The sequence below is a fragment of the Pleurodeles waltl genome, chromosome 3_1 (genome assembly GCF_031143425.1).
Source record: "Pleurodeles waltl isolate 20211129_DDA chromosome 3_1, aPleWal1.hap1.20221129, whole genome shotgun sequence".
In the NCBI taxonomy this organism is placed as follows: domain Eukaryota; kingdom Metazoa; phylum Chordata; class Amphibia; order Caudata; family Salamandridae; genus Pleurodeles; species Pleurodeles waltl.
In genome coordinates, this window is record NC_090440.1 from 1,990,793,660 (window position 1) to 1,990,810,378 (window position 16,719).

At 46.6% G+C, this 16,719-nt stretch overlaps 1 protein-coding gene across 1 annotated transcript in view; it reads left to right on the forward strand.

Annotated features, from left to right (window-relative positions):
- The window catches only part of PPM1E (protein phosphatase, Mg2+/Mn2+ dependent 1E), a 725,707-nt gene that overhangs the window by 635,589 nt on the left and 73,399 nt on the right, over positions 1-16,719 (forward strand). The window contains exon 5 of the mRNA XM_069226399.1: positions 1,639-1,782. Coding sequence (XP_069082500.1) covers positions 1,639-1,782 — 144 coding nt within the window. The remainder of the gene's footprint in view (positions 1-1,638; positions 1,783-16,719) is intronic.

The following is a 16,719-nucleotide window of genomic DNA, read 5'->3' on the forward strand; positions in this document are numbered from 1 at the left end:
GCCCATGTATTATCCATTAAACAGCCTTTTGACGCAAAGCAACGCATAGTGCTACTATGCTTTCTTTTAAGGCTACTTTTCACTGTGAATCAGGATTTGTATTTGAAAGTAAATCCCAATACATCACTTTGCACCTGGTTTCGTCATTATTTTCACACAAAACTGGTGCAAAGATTTAGTAAATTCCCACTTTATTTTATTACCTTTATTCAGCAATGTGAAGAGGCGCCTACGACTTTGTCAGTTTACCATAAAATGATTCTGTGAGCCTGCTGAGATCTACCTAGTTTTTCCTTAGAAAACACGCTGTTTATATAAGCTCTGTACGGTGACGAGTATATGTTTTTTATTGTCAATGCTGAACTTGTTGATTTTTATTGCAACAAATTTTGCTTGGGGGCTAGCAGGTGAACGTTTTTTATTTTTAACATTGTCAAACGACATTTTATATAGATGCATAAATATTTTCAATCCACCGGTTGAAGTGTATTATAAAATTTATGGCAACTGTAATTATGCGTGCAGTGGGGGCAGGGTCAAAGGTTTGGCGAAAATAAATTATATATAACTTTTTTGTTTTTTCACCGTCTGGGGACTACATATAAATAATGCACAGATTAAATGAAAAATGTATGCAAGTCAAGTTAATCAGTGGGAAATGCAATACCGTACATTATGAAACATGTTAGTTAATGTATTGCAGAGGTCTCTGTGTGTAACCAGAGAGCTACACAATCGAATCCTTATTGTTGCAATGGACAACAATGACTTGTGTATGTTTAGTGCTAAGCTTGCCTGTGAAAGAAAGCACTGTGAAAATATGTATTTATTTTAAACTTGTATTAAACACATTATAAAATAGGCAGCTAGAAAATGTGCAAAACGGTTGATGATAAAGTGATTCCAAAATATAGATTTTAGTAATACCCAGACTGTATTGCAATTTTTTTTCGTTTTTTAAAAGTAGCACGCTCTTCACAGCTCAGCTGGTAACTCTCCTGTAGTACCACTCAACAAGAATAAATCCGTGTTAACAGGAAGTTTCAAGTGATTCTGTCAATTAAAGCCAGTATCAGCTCCCAAGCACCCTTTACATTTGCAGAATGACCAGTTGGGCAAAGTTACATTTCTTTAAGGCAGCAGACACCCTGGCAAGAAGGCTTGTTTAGCTGTCTGATCCTCCCTTGGTTTCACAGCACAGGAGACTCCCTGCCTTATCTATCACCCTCAAAAATAGTAGGGGAACTGCTTTAAGAAACTAGGGCCATGTCGTGCTCTTCAGATCCACCCTCTTCGCCCACTGTTTCTACCTGTTAATGACAGCGGGATGCTTGTAAGGAGGATACCGGAAACCTCAAAGTTTTTTGCACTATCACTGATTCTTATTACAGACTAGTCATGATGTACTGCGCCCTTCCCTAACTTTTTCGCTTTTTTGATTTGCACAAATATGGTTTCCAATGTATGTTTGGATTATGGATTATTATTCACAAACATACACTTTTTTGATTGTTGTATGTTTTATACATGAAACGTACAGCGCTGGAACACCCTATGGGGTCTCGATGAACCTTTATGAAATCAAATACACAAATCGATATATGAATTAAAATGTATCTTCTTGTAATTCTCTTTCAGAACCTGCGGTGTGGAACTACTGGCGTGGTAACGTTCATCCGGGGGAACATGCTGCACGTTGCGTGGCTGGGGGATTCGCAGGTGATGCTGGTGAGGAAGGGGCAGGCCGTCGAGCTCATGAAGCCTCACAAGCCCGATAGAGAGGTAGGACGAGATTTAAGAATACCACGGCCCTCATTCATTACAATTTTGCGGTTAGCACAAGTAATAAACGCAAAAGATAGAGTCAGTTTTAAATTTTAAAGTGCGCAGCGCAAAATTATATAGGGCCATATTTATACTCCGTTTGCGCCGAAATTGCGTCGTTTTTTTTTGACGCAATTTCGACGCAAAACTAACGCCAACTAACGCCATATTTATACTATGGCGTTAGAGGCGAATAGCGCCAAAGTTCCCGGAATGTGCGTCATTTTTTAGCGTGAACCCCTTCCTTGCGTTAATGATATGCAAGGGAGGCGTTCCCGTCTAAAAAATGACTCCCAGGCCTTTACGTGGTATTTATACTCCCGGGCAAAAGAGACGCCCGGGAGTTGGCGTGGCTAAAAACGGCGCATTTGCGCCACTTTTTAACGCCTGCTCAGGGCAGGCGTTAAGGGGCCTGTGGGCTCAAAATGAGCCCACAGGTGCCCTCCCATGCCCCCAGGGACCCCCCCTGCCACCCTTGCCCACCCCAGGAGGACCCCCAAGGATGGAGGGACCCACCCCAGGGACATTCAGGTAAGTTCAGGTAAGTTTTATTTTTTATTTTTTATATTTTATTTTGGTGGCATAGGGGGGCCTTATTTGTGCCCCCCTACATGCCACTATGCCCAATGACCATGCCCAGGGGACAGAAGTCCCCTGGGCATGGCCATTGGGCAAGGGGGCATGACTCCTATCTTTCCAATGATAGGAGTCATGTTGATGGGGGATGGGCGTCGTTAAAAAATGGCGCAAGTCGGGTTAAGACGATTTTTTCGACGTAACCTGACTTGCCCCATTTTAAGACGCCCATGCGCCATTTTCCCCCTACGCCGGCGCTGTCTGGTCTACGTGGTTTCTTCCCACGCAAACCAGGCAGCGCCGGTCTGATTGCGCCGTCTAACGCCATTCCATAAATACGGCGCCCGCATGGCGCTTCAGAATGGCGTTAGACGGCGCAAAACTTTTTGACGCTAAACTGCGTTAGCGCAGTTTAGCGTCAAAAAGTATAAATATGGGCCATAGTTTGTAGTGGTGCAGTTCTGAGACCACAGCGGCCGCAATACTGGGCCACATGCATTCCGAGAGCGAGGCTTGTCCCTTGTATTATCTTCGCCTCTGACCTCGCGTCCGCGGCCATAGAGTGTATGCGTATCGGCGTGACGCTCAGTGGCTGGCGTACTACACTCCTTCCAAGCTTTCAACCATAACAGTTAGGGCCATATTTATACTCCGTTTGCGCCGAAATTGCGTCGTTTTTTTTGACGCAATTTCGACGCAAAACTAACGCCAACTAACGCCATATTTATACTATGGCGTTAGAGGCGAATAGCGCCAAAGTTCCCGGAATGTGCGTCATTTTTTAGCGTGAACCCCTTCCTTGCGTTAATGATATGCAAGGGAGGCGTTCCCGTCTAAAAAATGACTCCCAGGCCTTTACGTGGTATTTATACTCCCGGGCAAAAGCGACGCCCGGGAGTGGGCGTGGCTAAAAACGGCGCATTTGCGCCGCTTTTTAACGCCTGGGTCAGGCATGGCGTTAAGGGACAAGTGGGCTCAAAATGAGCCCAGAGTGCCCTCCCCTGCCCCCAGGGACCCCCCCCTGCCACCCTTGCCCACCCCAGGAGGACACCCAAGGCTGGAGGGACCCACCCCAGGGACATTCAGGTAAGTATTTTTTTTTTTTTTTTTTTATAATTTATTTTGGCATAGGGGGGCCTGATTTGTGCCCCCCTACATGCCACTATGCCCAATGACCATGCCCAGGGGACAGAAGTCCCCTGGGCATGGCCATTGGGCAAGGGGGCATGACTCCTATCTTTACAATGATAGGAGTCATGTTGATGGGGGATGGGCGTCGAAAATAAATGGCGCAAGTCGGGTTACGATGATTTTTTCGACGTAACCTGACTTGCCCCATTTTAAGACGCCCATGCGCCATTTTCCCCCTACGCCGGCGCTGCCTGGTGTACGTGGTTTTTCTCGCGTACACCAGGCAGCGCCGGTCTGCTTGCGCCGGCTAACGCCATTCAATAAATACAGCGCCCGCATGGCGCTTCAGAATGGCGTTAGCCGGCGCAAAACTTTTTGACGCTAAACTGCGTTAGCGCAGTTTAGCGTCAAAAAGTATAAATATGGGCCTTAATATCCAATAACAAAAAGTTACGAGATCTGCTGTGGGGCTTCCTGGCCGTGTATGATCACTCACACACATACTCCTCCAGTCTCTGATTTCCTAATGTGTGGTCTTAGCTGGTCTGGGTACCTTTCGATTAACATTCACTGTGGGTGTGATGTTGAGGTGTTTTGCTTATCGTTGTATATATAGGCTCTTCCAGACAGGGCCGGCTTTAGCGCTGGCGACGTCCGGTGCGACAATGTTTGCTGGCACCTACCAATGACCACCTTTGCCATGGATTCCCTCACAACCCCCATTTAACAGTGCTCTCACGTCTCCATAACCACTTTCTCTGATGCAGTTAATTCGTTTTATAGCACCTCTCATACACAGAGTAAATCAATCGTGTGTGTAAATTAGTCTATAGGAAATGTGACATAAGACTGAGGACTACAAGGTGTAGGAGTCACGTCATTTATACTGGTAGGCGGTATAGTTTGAGTGCTCAGACTAGAGGAGCACAAACTCTAAATTTAAAAAGTACAACCATGGTTGTGGGTTGTCTTTACTTATAATAATTGATTTCTACCAAAATTAACCCCTTTTGCAGCATTTAAAGAAAGACTACGGAAAATATAATGCTCTAACCCATGGGTACTCGCAAACATTTGCCCAGGGGCCAAAACGTTTGGTCTGTGGCATGCCTGGGGGCCGCATTGATGCCAGGGCAGTGGGGGTGGGGTGGGGTGGCTAGGGGGATTGGTGGCAAGGTAGGAGTAGGGGAGGCAAAGGATATACATCTAGTGGCTGAAATAAACAATGGGAAACCAGAAAACCTGGAATTAATCCTGGCTTACCCACTTTTCTAAATTGTGTGATCCTAGGCAATTGTTTAGTGTCACTTTCCCTCCTTTTTCTGCATTATCACATTTAAGATGACCTCGAAATACATGATTCATGGTGTGCGCTGCACAAAACCTGCTTCTATGTTTGATTTAATAAACTATAATGTTGTTTATGTATGATAGGAACTCAGCCCACCCATAAAGTGCACACACCAAGTGACTTGCCTGTTTAATTTACTATTGGTGGTGTTCTCAGGGTAAGGGAATTTATGTTTCCAAATTTATGTTTGAAAACTATCACTTTTAAATGAATACATCTCAATGCACTGATAAAATAGCTTGTACTAAGACTAAAAGGTTCTGCATGTTAACTAAATACACTTTTTTAATTTTGAAGAGACTGTCTTAGTTTTACACTTATGCTGCAAGATGTCTTTAAAAATGAAGGCGTTTCTAAAGTTAAGTGCAGGAGTCCCTAGTTACTTCCTTTCCTTAACACCAATTAAGTTTGAAATAAATGTTTGTGTGTGTATTCATTGTGTGTGTATTTAATATTTTTGTTATGTGCGGAGTAGAGCAAACAGCTGCCCAGTGCTCCTGTTGCCCCAGGGGCCGCATGTAAAGGTCAGAGGGGCCGCATGAGGCCCGCGGGCCGTACTTTGAGTATCCCTGCTCTAACCTATACCTTGCAGTTTCAAACTCAATGTTCAATTTTAGGATTTTAAATTATAAATTGCAAGTAACTAAAGGATCTCTCTGACAAAAGCAGTAACCCACTGACTTACTCACATGCTATGCACTCTGTGATGGGCATGGTACACATTCTTTGCCGCAGGCATATTAACACTTTGCGCTAGCTTATGATGAGCTAAAACTTCCACTAGACAAAACTCTATCTCTGTCCAGTTGTCCATTAATCACCAGGGTTCCCTTAACATATTCATTGTTGCCTGAAAATTGCTGGAAGCAAGGAAGTCTGCAGCATATACTTTTAAAACCATAATATACTTCCTAAAACGGCACCCCCACCGGAAGTCAAAGCCCTAATGCTGGCCCTACTACTAGACATTATTGAATCACCTTCGGCTGGGGAGGTTGAGGTACTTTGATGTTGGGCTGTTGGTCAAGCTCATCCCCCTCCTCCCAATCTCCAGTAGGTGTGTGCTAGAGATGTGCTTCAGGTCCTTGTGATGGCTGTGGGCACCACTTAGTGAAAGCCAACACATTTCTCATGACACAGTCATAATTGTTATTTGCAGTCACCATTTTGCTGTTCTTGTCGACATCTCTTGGATGGCACAGTTGCCTGTTATATATTAGAAACCAATCTTTTATGTGGTTGTCCGAGTCCGGGTCTTCAGGTTGCGCTTGCATTTTGGTCTTGGGAACCCACAGGCCGGCGTGGTGAATGTTGCCTCAGAGCCCTTCCAAACAGGATGCCAGCTGGTGCTCTTGGGTCGTGTTCTGTGAGGTGCTTCTATATGCTCTGAGGGCCTTGTGGTTGGCATCCTCAACGTCACCCTGTTGCTCAGACCCAGTGCGGAACACCTTAAGTGTGCATTAGTCTTTCAACTTCACCTTTGGATTGTGGCCAGCAGGTGGTTATTTTCTTGTGAGTGACGACAAAGGATGGCATGTTTTCTTTAGAATCCTGGCTTTGGAATGGATGGTCAATGTTGTTTTTGAGGGTGGAGAAGGCCCCAAACTTTGCAAAGGTTTTGTCAAGCCACCTCCAAGTTTGTTTAAAGTTTGTGCTTGTCACTATTTCTACATTGTGGGATTTAAAAATAGCGTCTGACACCAACAGCATGTGGCATCCATGAGACAGGGATCCAAAATCAACTCTGATGTTTCAACAGGGACCCGCACTGGGGCTGTCATTGTGGAGCGAAGGAGGCCATTTAGGAGCCTTGCATACTTGACACTGTTGGTATTGGGCAATCATGTCATCTACCTCTGCGTCTAGAGCAGGAAACCAGACATTCCGCTGCAGATTTTTGTTTACCCTTGGGGGCATATTTATACTTGTTTTGTGCTGAATTTGCATCATTTTGTTTTGAAGCAAATTCGATGCAAAACGAACTCCATATTTATACTTTGGTGCTAGACATGTCTAGCGCCAAATTTATGGAGTTATAGTCATTTTTTGGAAGTGGAAACCTACTTTGCGTCAATGAGATGCAAAGTAGGTGTTCCTGTGCAAAAAATTACTCTATGGCCTTAGTGCCATATTTATCCCCCGTGCTAAAATCACGCATGGGAGGGAGCTCTGGGGTCAGGGCAGGTGTTAGGGGATCTGTGGGTCTATTTCTATGGTGAAACACCATGGAATAAGCCCACAGGTGCCCTCCCCAGGCCCCAGTGACACCCCCACCCACACCAGAGGGACAGCGGAGAATGGGGGTCCCCATCCCAGGTAAGTATAGGTAAGTATATATATATATATATATATATTTTTAAAGTGCCATTGGGGGCCCTACATGGAACTAGGTGCAGTGGCCATGCCCAGGGTCCCCTGGTCCCCTGTGCTAACCATTTGGGTGGTGGGCTTGATTCCTGTCTTTTCTAAGACAGGAGTCATGTGGTATGGATGGTTTTGCATCAGAAAATGTCTCTAAGCAGGTTAGAGTTACTTTTTTTACTCTAACCTGACTAACGTAATTTTTTGGTGCAAAACCCACTTTTTCCATACCGCCAGCCCCACCCGACTAACGTCATTTTTTTTTTACGCTAGCCTACCCTTTGCACCAGCTTGCACCATTCCATAAATATGGTGCCCGGCTGGTGCACAGAAATGGTGCAAGCCAGTGCTAAACGTTTTGGTGCAAAACTGCGTTAGTGCAGTTTTGGACCAAAAAGTATAAATCAGGGCCTTGGTGTCCAGTGTGGGCGAGGTGTAGTGTCTCGTGTTGCAACATGCGGGGGGATTACAAGCCTGTGCCCTCTCATTAGGATCCCTTGCTCAGTGGCCCTGAGTTTGTGCCAAATGTCCTATAGAGCAGACAGGTCACCTTGAGCTATGCCATTGTACTTCCTCACATCTTGAATGAAATCTCTCCATTTGCTGGACTCGGTCGTGTCCACAGTCTTTTGGACAATGGATCAATTGCAGTGGCTTTGGCGATGCCAAAAGGCATATTCATCCTCATCAGATGGAGCTTTGGAGCAGCTTGGTGTTCACCTAAGGTGCCTAAGGTGCCTGAAAGGGGGGCTTTGGAGCAGCTTGGTGTTTGTCTATGGTGCCTGGGAAGGTAGTCTGTGGGATGTTCGCATCCAGGTCTGTAGCCTACCATTAGTTGGCATTTCTGGAGGTGATAGGCCCATTTTTCAATGCATGGAGGAAGATGATGTGCAGTGTGAGCAAACAGTGAAATGAGCAGCTTGTGTTCAATGATTCGGAAGGGGCAGCCGTAGAGGTTACCAATGGAAGTGGTGTTACCCCCACTTGATGGCAAGTGCTTCTTCGATTTGGGCATAGTGCTTCTCAGTGTCGATCAGGGCCCTGTTTGCGAATGGTGCCCAGTGATCGCCATCCGTGTGCTACATCAAAACGGTTCTGAGGCCGATGGGGCTGGTGTCTACCACTAGCTCCAACTCGTTCGTGGGGATAAAGGCCCATATTTATACTTTTTGACGCTAAACTGCGCTAACGCAGTTTAGCGTCAAAAAGTTTTGCGCCGTCTAACGCCATTCTGAAGCGCCAAGCGGGCGCCGTATTTATGGAATGGCGTTAGACGGCGCAATCAGACCGGCGCTGCCTGGTTTGCGTGGGAAAAAACCACGTAGACCAGACAGCGCCGGCGTAGGGGGAAAATGGCGCATGGGCGTCTTAAAATGGGGCAAGTCAGGTTACGTCGAAAAAATCGTCTTAACCCGACTTGCGCCATTTTTTAACGACGCCCATCCCCCATCAACATGACTCCTATCATTGTAAAGATAGGAGTCATGCCCCCTTGCCCAATGGCCATGCCCAGGGGACTTCTGTCCCCTGGGCATGGTCATTGGGCATAGTGGCATGTAGGGGGGCACAAATCAGGCCCCCCTATGCCAAAAAAAATTATTAAAAAAAAATAAAAAAATACTTACCTGAATGTCCCTGGGGTGGGTCCCTCCAGCCTTGGGTGTCCTCCTGGGGTGGGCAAGGGTGGCAGGGGGGGTCCCTGGGGGCAGGGGAGGGCACTCTGGGCTCATTTTGAGCCCACTTGTCCCTTAACGCCATGCCTGACCCAGGCGTTAAAAAGCGGCGCAAATGCGCCGTTTTTAGCCACGCCCACTCCCGGGCGTCTCTTTTGCCCGGGAGTATAAATACCACGTAAAGGCCTGGGAGTCATTTTTTAGACGGGAACGCCTCCCTTGCATATCATTAACGCAAGGAAGGGGTTCACGCTAAAAAATGACGCACATTCCGGGAACTTTGGCGCTATTCGCCTCTAACGCCATAGTATAAATATGGCGTTAGTTGGCGTTAGTTTTGCGTCGAAATTGCGTCAAAAAAAACGACGCAATTTCGGCGCAAACGGAGTATAAATATGGCCCAAAGTACTACTACATTGTCCTAGAGGAGGGCACTCTCGTGGCTTGAAACCCTTCTTTGGTCTTTTCCCATGCCTCTGGGGTCAAGGCTTTGGTGAGGTGTCTGAGGAGGCCAGCGTCACTAGGTTGGGGATGAATCTCCCACAGTAGGTTGCAAAACATAGGACGTTTCAAACTTCAGCAGGGGATGTTGGCATGGCCTTGATGTTTATACACATGGCTAGATCGATTTTGATGCCAGCATTTGAAAAGATAGAGCCAAAGAACTCCAGGGCGTATTTAGAACGAATTGGTATAGGGCAGCACCACAAGTATTTTTGCTGCATTGTCCTACACCAATTTGAAAGGGCAGAAATGCTCTGGTATATACAAAATATGGTGCATTTCTGTCCTTTCCCCCTGCAGTGGTGCACAATTTGCTGTCTAGCACCAGTGCAGGCACCCTTGCACCAGGGTGCAAGGGCGCCTGCATTTCATGCAGGATTGTTTTTGTGCAGGGGCACCTTGCTGCACAAAAACAATCCCCTGAGGGGTTTTCCTCTTTTTTCGTAGGAAAAGGAAAAAACAAGGAGAAACAAATTTCTCCTCTTCGCACCTACCTTGGGGAGGCATAAGATTTTGACACATTCTTAGGTTTTCAGTTCCTTGTAAATCTGGGAATGCATCAAAATCCATGAGTGTTATGTGGGAAAACCCACCGCAACGCCCATGGAACACCTCCTGACACAGTGTAAGGTAAAGCAAAAACAACAAGTGATGGACGGAATGCTGAACATTGTCAAACATTCACCCCCAGTACAGTGATCTGGGCCTAAATCCATCGTTTTTTTGCTGCCCATGCCATTCCAGTTTGGACCCAGCCATATGCAAATCAGTCTTGACCCTGTTCCCCATGGGAACAGTCCAGCCCGAACTGCTAGGCCAAGTCTTCCCTGGACTGAAAACAAGCATCCTGGGACCGGTTTCGGGGTTTCACCCCTCATGACAAAGCAAAAACAACAAGTGATGGACGGAATGCTGAACATTGTCAAACATTCACCCCCAGTACAGTGATCTGGGCCTAAATCCATCATTTTTTTGCTGCCCATGCCATTCCAGTTTGGACCCAGCCATATGCAAATCAGTCTTGATCCTGTTCCCCATGGGAACAGTCCAGCCCGAACTGCTAGGCCAGGTTTTCCCTGGACTGGAAACAAGCATCCTGGGGCATCCTGGGACTGGTTTCGGGGTTTCACCCCTCATCAGCCAGGCTAGCTTGAATCCAGTGGCATGGGAAGCACGGGACCCATGTCTGGGCATACCCTTCCCACTTAGGGCAACAAAGCAAAAACAACAAGTGATGGACGGAATGCTGAACATTGTCAAACATTCACCCCCAGTACAGTGATCTGGGCCTAAATCCATCATTTTTTTGCTGCCCATGCCATTCCAGTTTGGACCCAGCCATATGCAAATCAGTCTTGACCCTGTTCCTCATGGGAACAGTCCAGCCCGAACTGCTAGGCCAGGTCTTCCCTGGACTGGAAACAAGCATCCTGGGACCAGTTTCGGGGTTTCACCCCTCATCAGCCAGGCTAGCTTGAATCCAGTGGCATGGGAAGCACGGGACCCATGTCTGGGCATACCCTTCCCACTTAGGGCAACAAAGCAAAAACAACAAGTGATGGACGGAATGCTGAACATTGTCAAACATTCACCCCCAGTACAGTGATCTGGGCCTAAATCCATCATTTTTTTGCTGCCCATGCCATTCCAGTTTGGACCCAGCCATATGCAAATCAGTCTTGACCCTGTTCCTCATGGGAACAGTCCAGCCCGAACTGCTAGGCCAGGTTTTCCCTGGACTGGAAACAAGCATCCTGGGACCAGTTTCGGGGTTTCACCCCTCATCAGCCAGGCTAGCTTGAATCCAGTGGCATGGGAAGCACGGGACCCACGTCTGGGCATACCCTTCCCACTTAGGGCGACAAAGCAAAAACAACAAGTGATGGACGGAATGCTGAACATTGTCAAACATTCACCCCCAGTACAGTGATCTGGGCCTAAATCCATCGTTTTTTTGCTGCCCATGCCATTCCAGTTTGGACCCAGCCATATGCAAATCAGTCTTGACCCTGTTCCCCATGGGAACAGTCCAGCCCGAACTGCTGTATGCCCAGACGTGGGTCCCGTGCTTCCCATGCCACTGGATTCAAGCTAGCCTGGCTGATGAGGGGTGAAACCCCGAAACCGGTCCCAGGATGCTTGTTTCCGGTCCAGTGAGGACCTGGCTTGGCAGTTCGGTCTGGACTGTTCCCATGAGGAACACGGTCAAGACTGATTTGCATATGGCTGGGTCCAAACTGGGGCGGCATGGTAAGCAAAAAAACGATGGATTAAACCCAGATCTATGACTGGGGGTGAGTGTTTGACAATGTTCAGCATTCCGTCTATCACATGTTGTTTTTGCTTTGTCGCCCTAAGTGGGAAGGGTATGCCCAGACGTGGGTCCCGTGCTTCCCATGCCACTGGATTCAAGCTAGCCTGGCTGATGAGGGGAGAAACCCCGAAACCGGTCCCAGGATGCTTGTTTCCGGTCCAGTGAAGACCTGGCTTGGCAGTTTGGTCTGGACTGTTCCCATGAGGCACAGGGTCAAGACTGATTTGCATATGGCTGGGTCCCAACTGGGGTGGCATGGTAAGCAAAAAAACGATGGATTAAACCCAGATCTATGACGGGGGGTGAGTGTTTGACAATGTTCAGCATTCTGTCCATCACTTGTTGTTTTTGCTTTGTCGCCCTAAGTGGGAAGGGTATGCCCAGACGTGGGTCCCGTGTTTCCCATGCCACTGGATTCAAGCTAGCCTGGCTGATGAGGGGTGAAACCCCGAAACCAGTCCCAGGATGCTTGTTTCCGGTCCAGTGAGGACCTGGCTTAGCAGTTCGGTCTGGACTGTTCTCATGAGGAACAGGGTCAAGACTGATTTGCATATGGCTGGGTCCAAACTGGGGTGGCATGGTAAGCAAAAAAACGATGGATTAAACCCAGATCTATGACTGGGGGTGAGTGTTTGACAATGTTCAGCATTCTGTCTATCACATGTTGTTTTTGCTTTGTCGCCCTAAGTGGGAAGGGTATGCCCAGACGTGGGTCCCGTGCTTCCCATGCCACTGGATTCAAGCTAGCCTGGCTGATGAGGGGAGAAACCCCGAAACCGGTCCCAGGATGCTTGTTTCCGGTCCAGTGAAGACCTGGCTTGGCAGTTCGGTCTGGACTGTTCCCATGAGGCACAGGGTCAAGACTGATTTGCATATGGCTGGGTCCAAACTGGGGTGGCATGGTAAGCAAAAAAACGATGGATTAAACCAAGATCTATGACTGGGGGTGAGTGTTTGACAATGTTCTGCATTCCGTCCATCACTTGTTGTTTTTACAGTGTAAGGTAACTCAGCGACTTGCACTGCATTGTCTTACACTACATCAATAAGCGTCAAAAAAAGTGACATTCCAAAGGCGCAAGGGGCTTGTAAATATGCCCCTCCATCTCTAAGCAGTACAACTGCCACTTGTTTTGATTAAGGGTGAGTCCCCAACGGCTCTCGATGGTGGGGATATGGAAGAGGATGTCAACGCTGACATTGATGACACTATCAAGGCCTGTGAGGACTTCTCTTATTCCAATTTGGAAAATACGTGCCACTAATGAGATACTTAAGATTATCCTATGGCAACCGCAGAGGCCGGCATGAGTAGAAAACATTGGGATGTACCAGATGCCCTCATGTAGCTCAAGTTGATGTTATCTGGAATTCAGATCTAGCTTTGAAAACCACCAGCTGTTCGTCTCCGCGATGAAGTCATAGATTGTGGGGGAGATGTGCCTTTCCATCTCAATAGTAGACAAAATTAATACACTGTTCCTAAGGAAAGGAGAAAGGGAAACCCTGTGGTTCAGGAGCAAGAGCCCTCACACATCCATTCGGATGTCATGCTTTATCATTGGGGTGCTCCTCGTCAGACCGGCGCTGCAATGCCTGACGGGCTCCCCATAACGGGGAGATCTTTATAGAATCGCTGCTGTAGTGGACTAAAACCTACAGGCAGGTGGTTATTCAAGAGCAGGAGAGGATAAAATTGGTTCTCTATCCAAACAAGCAATTCTCATTCAATGAACAGAGAGAGGATAGGACCAATATTAAAAACAGATTGAAAGTGAAATTGAGATGATGCTCAAACACTTTCAGAGAGTGATGGGGCGAGAAATTATCTTGAAGCCACCCAAACAACGGTCAACATGTTTCACGTCTTCCGGTCTAACAGATCCACTGACGCTTCTTCAGGACCATACATCAAAAAGATACTTCGCCTGTATCACAATAATTAAAGCATTATGGTGTAATGTAAAAAAAGGTTTCATAAACCAAACCAAACTTTGCAGTCACTTACAATAAAGCGTACTGTCCGTCTAGTCATCTAAACATATTAGGGTCACCCTAGAAAAAGTAAGAAAGTGGATAAAAACTAAATAAGTATTAGTGGTGTAAGCGTGACCAGTGCTGGGTTAGTGTGCACACTGAGTGATAAAACCGCAAAGCATAATGTGAAATGGGAAACTACTGGACAAAAAATGGAATAAATTAACACAAAAGCATATATTCCTGGCAAATTTGAAAGGGGTCATTTTAAGTCAAATAACGACCTTAGGTCAAGTCAAAGGTGTAATACATCGTTGTTCTCATATGCAACAAATTGTTGAAAGACTAACTTAGACATTGTGTATGATTATACCCAATATGTAACACAACATAATGTATGCAGGTACGTTGATGTCTGTAGCCATATGAAACAATAACATAATCAGCATTTCAAGTATCAGCGATGCAAGTATTCACGGCTGCTAAGTAAACAAACGGACCAAGTGCGAAATAGGCACAAATTTACAAAAGCCTAAATAATGTCAAAAAGAGATTTGGCTAAATGATAAATGTACGCTCCGTCCTACAGCATATGGGGCAGAGCAACAAGGTACTCACAATTTGTGCAGACAATCCTTTCTCGATCACCTACCCCAGCGCGTCCTCCTGGAACAGTGCACGCTGCTGGTAGGTGCGGTTTTATGAAGCCGGAGAACGCTGAAGTAGAGCGTTTCTCTGACGATCGTCATAAACAAAAAGAAAGGACAAAACAGTGCAGTCGCTTCACTGACACTGTTAAAGGACTAAGAAAATATCGCATTGGGAGGCCATGATGGAATGGCACTCGTGAAAGAGAATATGAGGGAAAATTGAAATAAGAGAAACTCTAAAGAGAGCATATGAGCTACAATCAGGGAAAGTACACATTTAAAATATCCAGCTATCGAGGGCTCGGATGGGTAGAACAAATTCAAGACAGTCTATAAAATGATTTTTTTAAAAATTATGAAAAAGGGACAAATAGTGGAAGTCAACTATCACAGACATGTATTTTTGAAGAGAAGGAAAAAACCAGATTACTTTAAATCAATAAGTCAAAAATGGCAGGGGTAACGGTAGTAAAATCTATTTCTGAGACAGACTAACCCAAGGTATATCATCATTAAGACCTGTGACATGTGTCCAGAGTCTATGGGCCATATTTATACTCCGTTTGCGCCGAAATTGCGTCGTTTTTTTTGACGCAATTTCGACGCAAAACTAACGCCAACTAACGCCATATTTATACTATGGCGTTAGAGGCGAATAGCGCCAAAGTTCCCGGAATGTGCGTCATTTTTTAGCGTGAACCCCTTCCTTGCGTTAATGATATGCAAGGGAGGCGTTCCCGTCTAAAAAATGACTCCCAGGCCTTTACGTGGTATTTATACTCCCGGGCAAAAGAGACGCCCGGGAGTTGGCGTGGCTAAAAACGGCGCATTTGCGCCACTTTTTAACGCCTGCTCAGGGCAGGCGTTAAGGGGCCTGTGGGCTCAAAATGAGCCCACAGGTGCCCTCCCATGCCCCCAGGGACCCCCCCTGCCACCCTTGCCCACCCCAGGAGGACCCCCAAGGATGGAGGGACCCACCCCAGGGACATTCAGGTAAGTTCAGGTAAGTATAATTTTTTATTTTTTATATTTTATTTTGGTGGCATAGGGGGGCCTTATTTGTGCCCCCCTACATGCCACTATGCCCAATGACCATGCCCAGGGGACAGAAGTCCCCTGGGCATGGCCATTGGGCAAGGGGGCATGACTCCTATCTTTACAATGATAGGAGTCATGTTGATGGGGGATGGGCGTCGTTAAAAAATGGCGCAAGTCGGGTTAAGACGATTTTTTCGACGTAACCTGACTTGCCCCATTTTAAGACGCCCATGCGCCATTTTCCCCCTACGCCGGCGCTGTCTGGTCTACGTGTTTTTTTCCCACGCAAACCAGGCAGCGCCGGTCTGATTGCGCCGTCTAACGCCATTCCATAAATACGGCGCCCGCTTGGCGCTTCAGAATGGCGTTAGACGGCGCAAAACTTTTTGACGCTAAACTGCGTTAGCGCAGTTTAGCGTCAAAAAGTATAAATATGGGCCTATATACCCAACGTTGTTCAAGTCTGAACAAAGAATTGGTCATATTACCAAGATAGTTGGGAGCGTCGACGACCACCATTTCAAATCGTCGGGGTCATGGGGCAATTCAAGAAAATGAGCGCAGAGTTCCGTAGTGATGCGCCTACACCTGATGTTACTGCGGTGTTCGTTTATTCTTAACTTCATGGGTCTCTTCGTCATGCCTACGTAACGTAGGCCACAAGGACACATGATCACGTAGATACACTGTCTAGTGTTGCAATTAGTGTGTTTTGTGAAGCGCCAGTGGCCAAAAGGTTCTAAGTCAAGGGTCTTGATAGCTTTGGTCAAAGGACATACATTACACTGCCCGCACGGATAATGGACAGTCACTGGAGGGAGATTCCAAAGTGTTGATTGTGAATTGTCCCTGCGATTGTTGCGTGGTCGGGTATGTACCACTAAGTCCTTGATGTTCTGTGTCCTCTTAAAGGCAAAGAGGGGTCTAGGGATAGTTTCTCCTCCACCAGTAAGAATTGCCCACCTCTTGTTGATAAATTTTTTGACAACGTTAGATGATGGGGTAAAGGTAGTGACACAAGTGAGACATGAAGTACGCTCCTTTCTATCATTGCATAAAAGAGCTTCACGGTTATTGTTTCGAGCTCTCTTGCGAGCTTGTTTCACAATATGTGTTGGGTACTGGCGGGCATATAGTTTTCCCTGTATGTTATCTGCTTGAACCTCATAAGTACTCGATGAACTACAGTTGCGTCGTAACCTAAGGAATTGCCCAAAGGGGAGATTATCGCGTAGGGCTTTGGGATGGTGACTGTCATATGTCAGTAAGCTGTTGCGGTCAGTGGATTTGTGGTAAGTACTGGTAAACAGTTTACCGTTC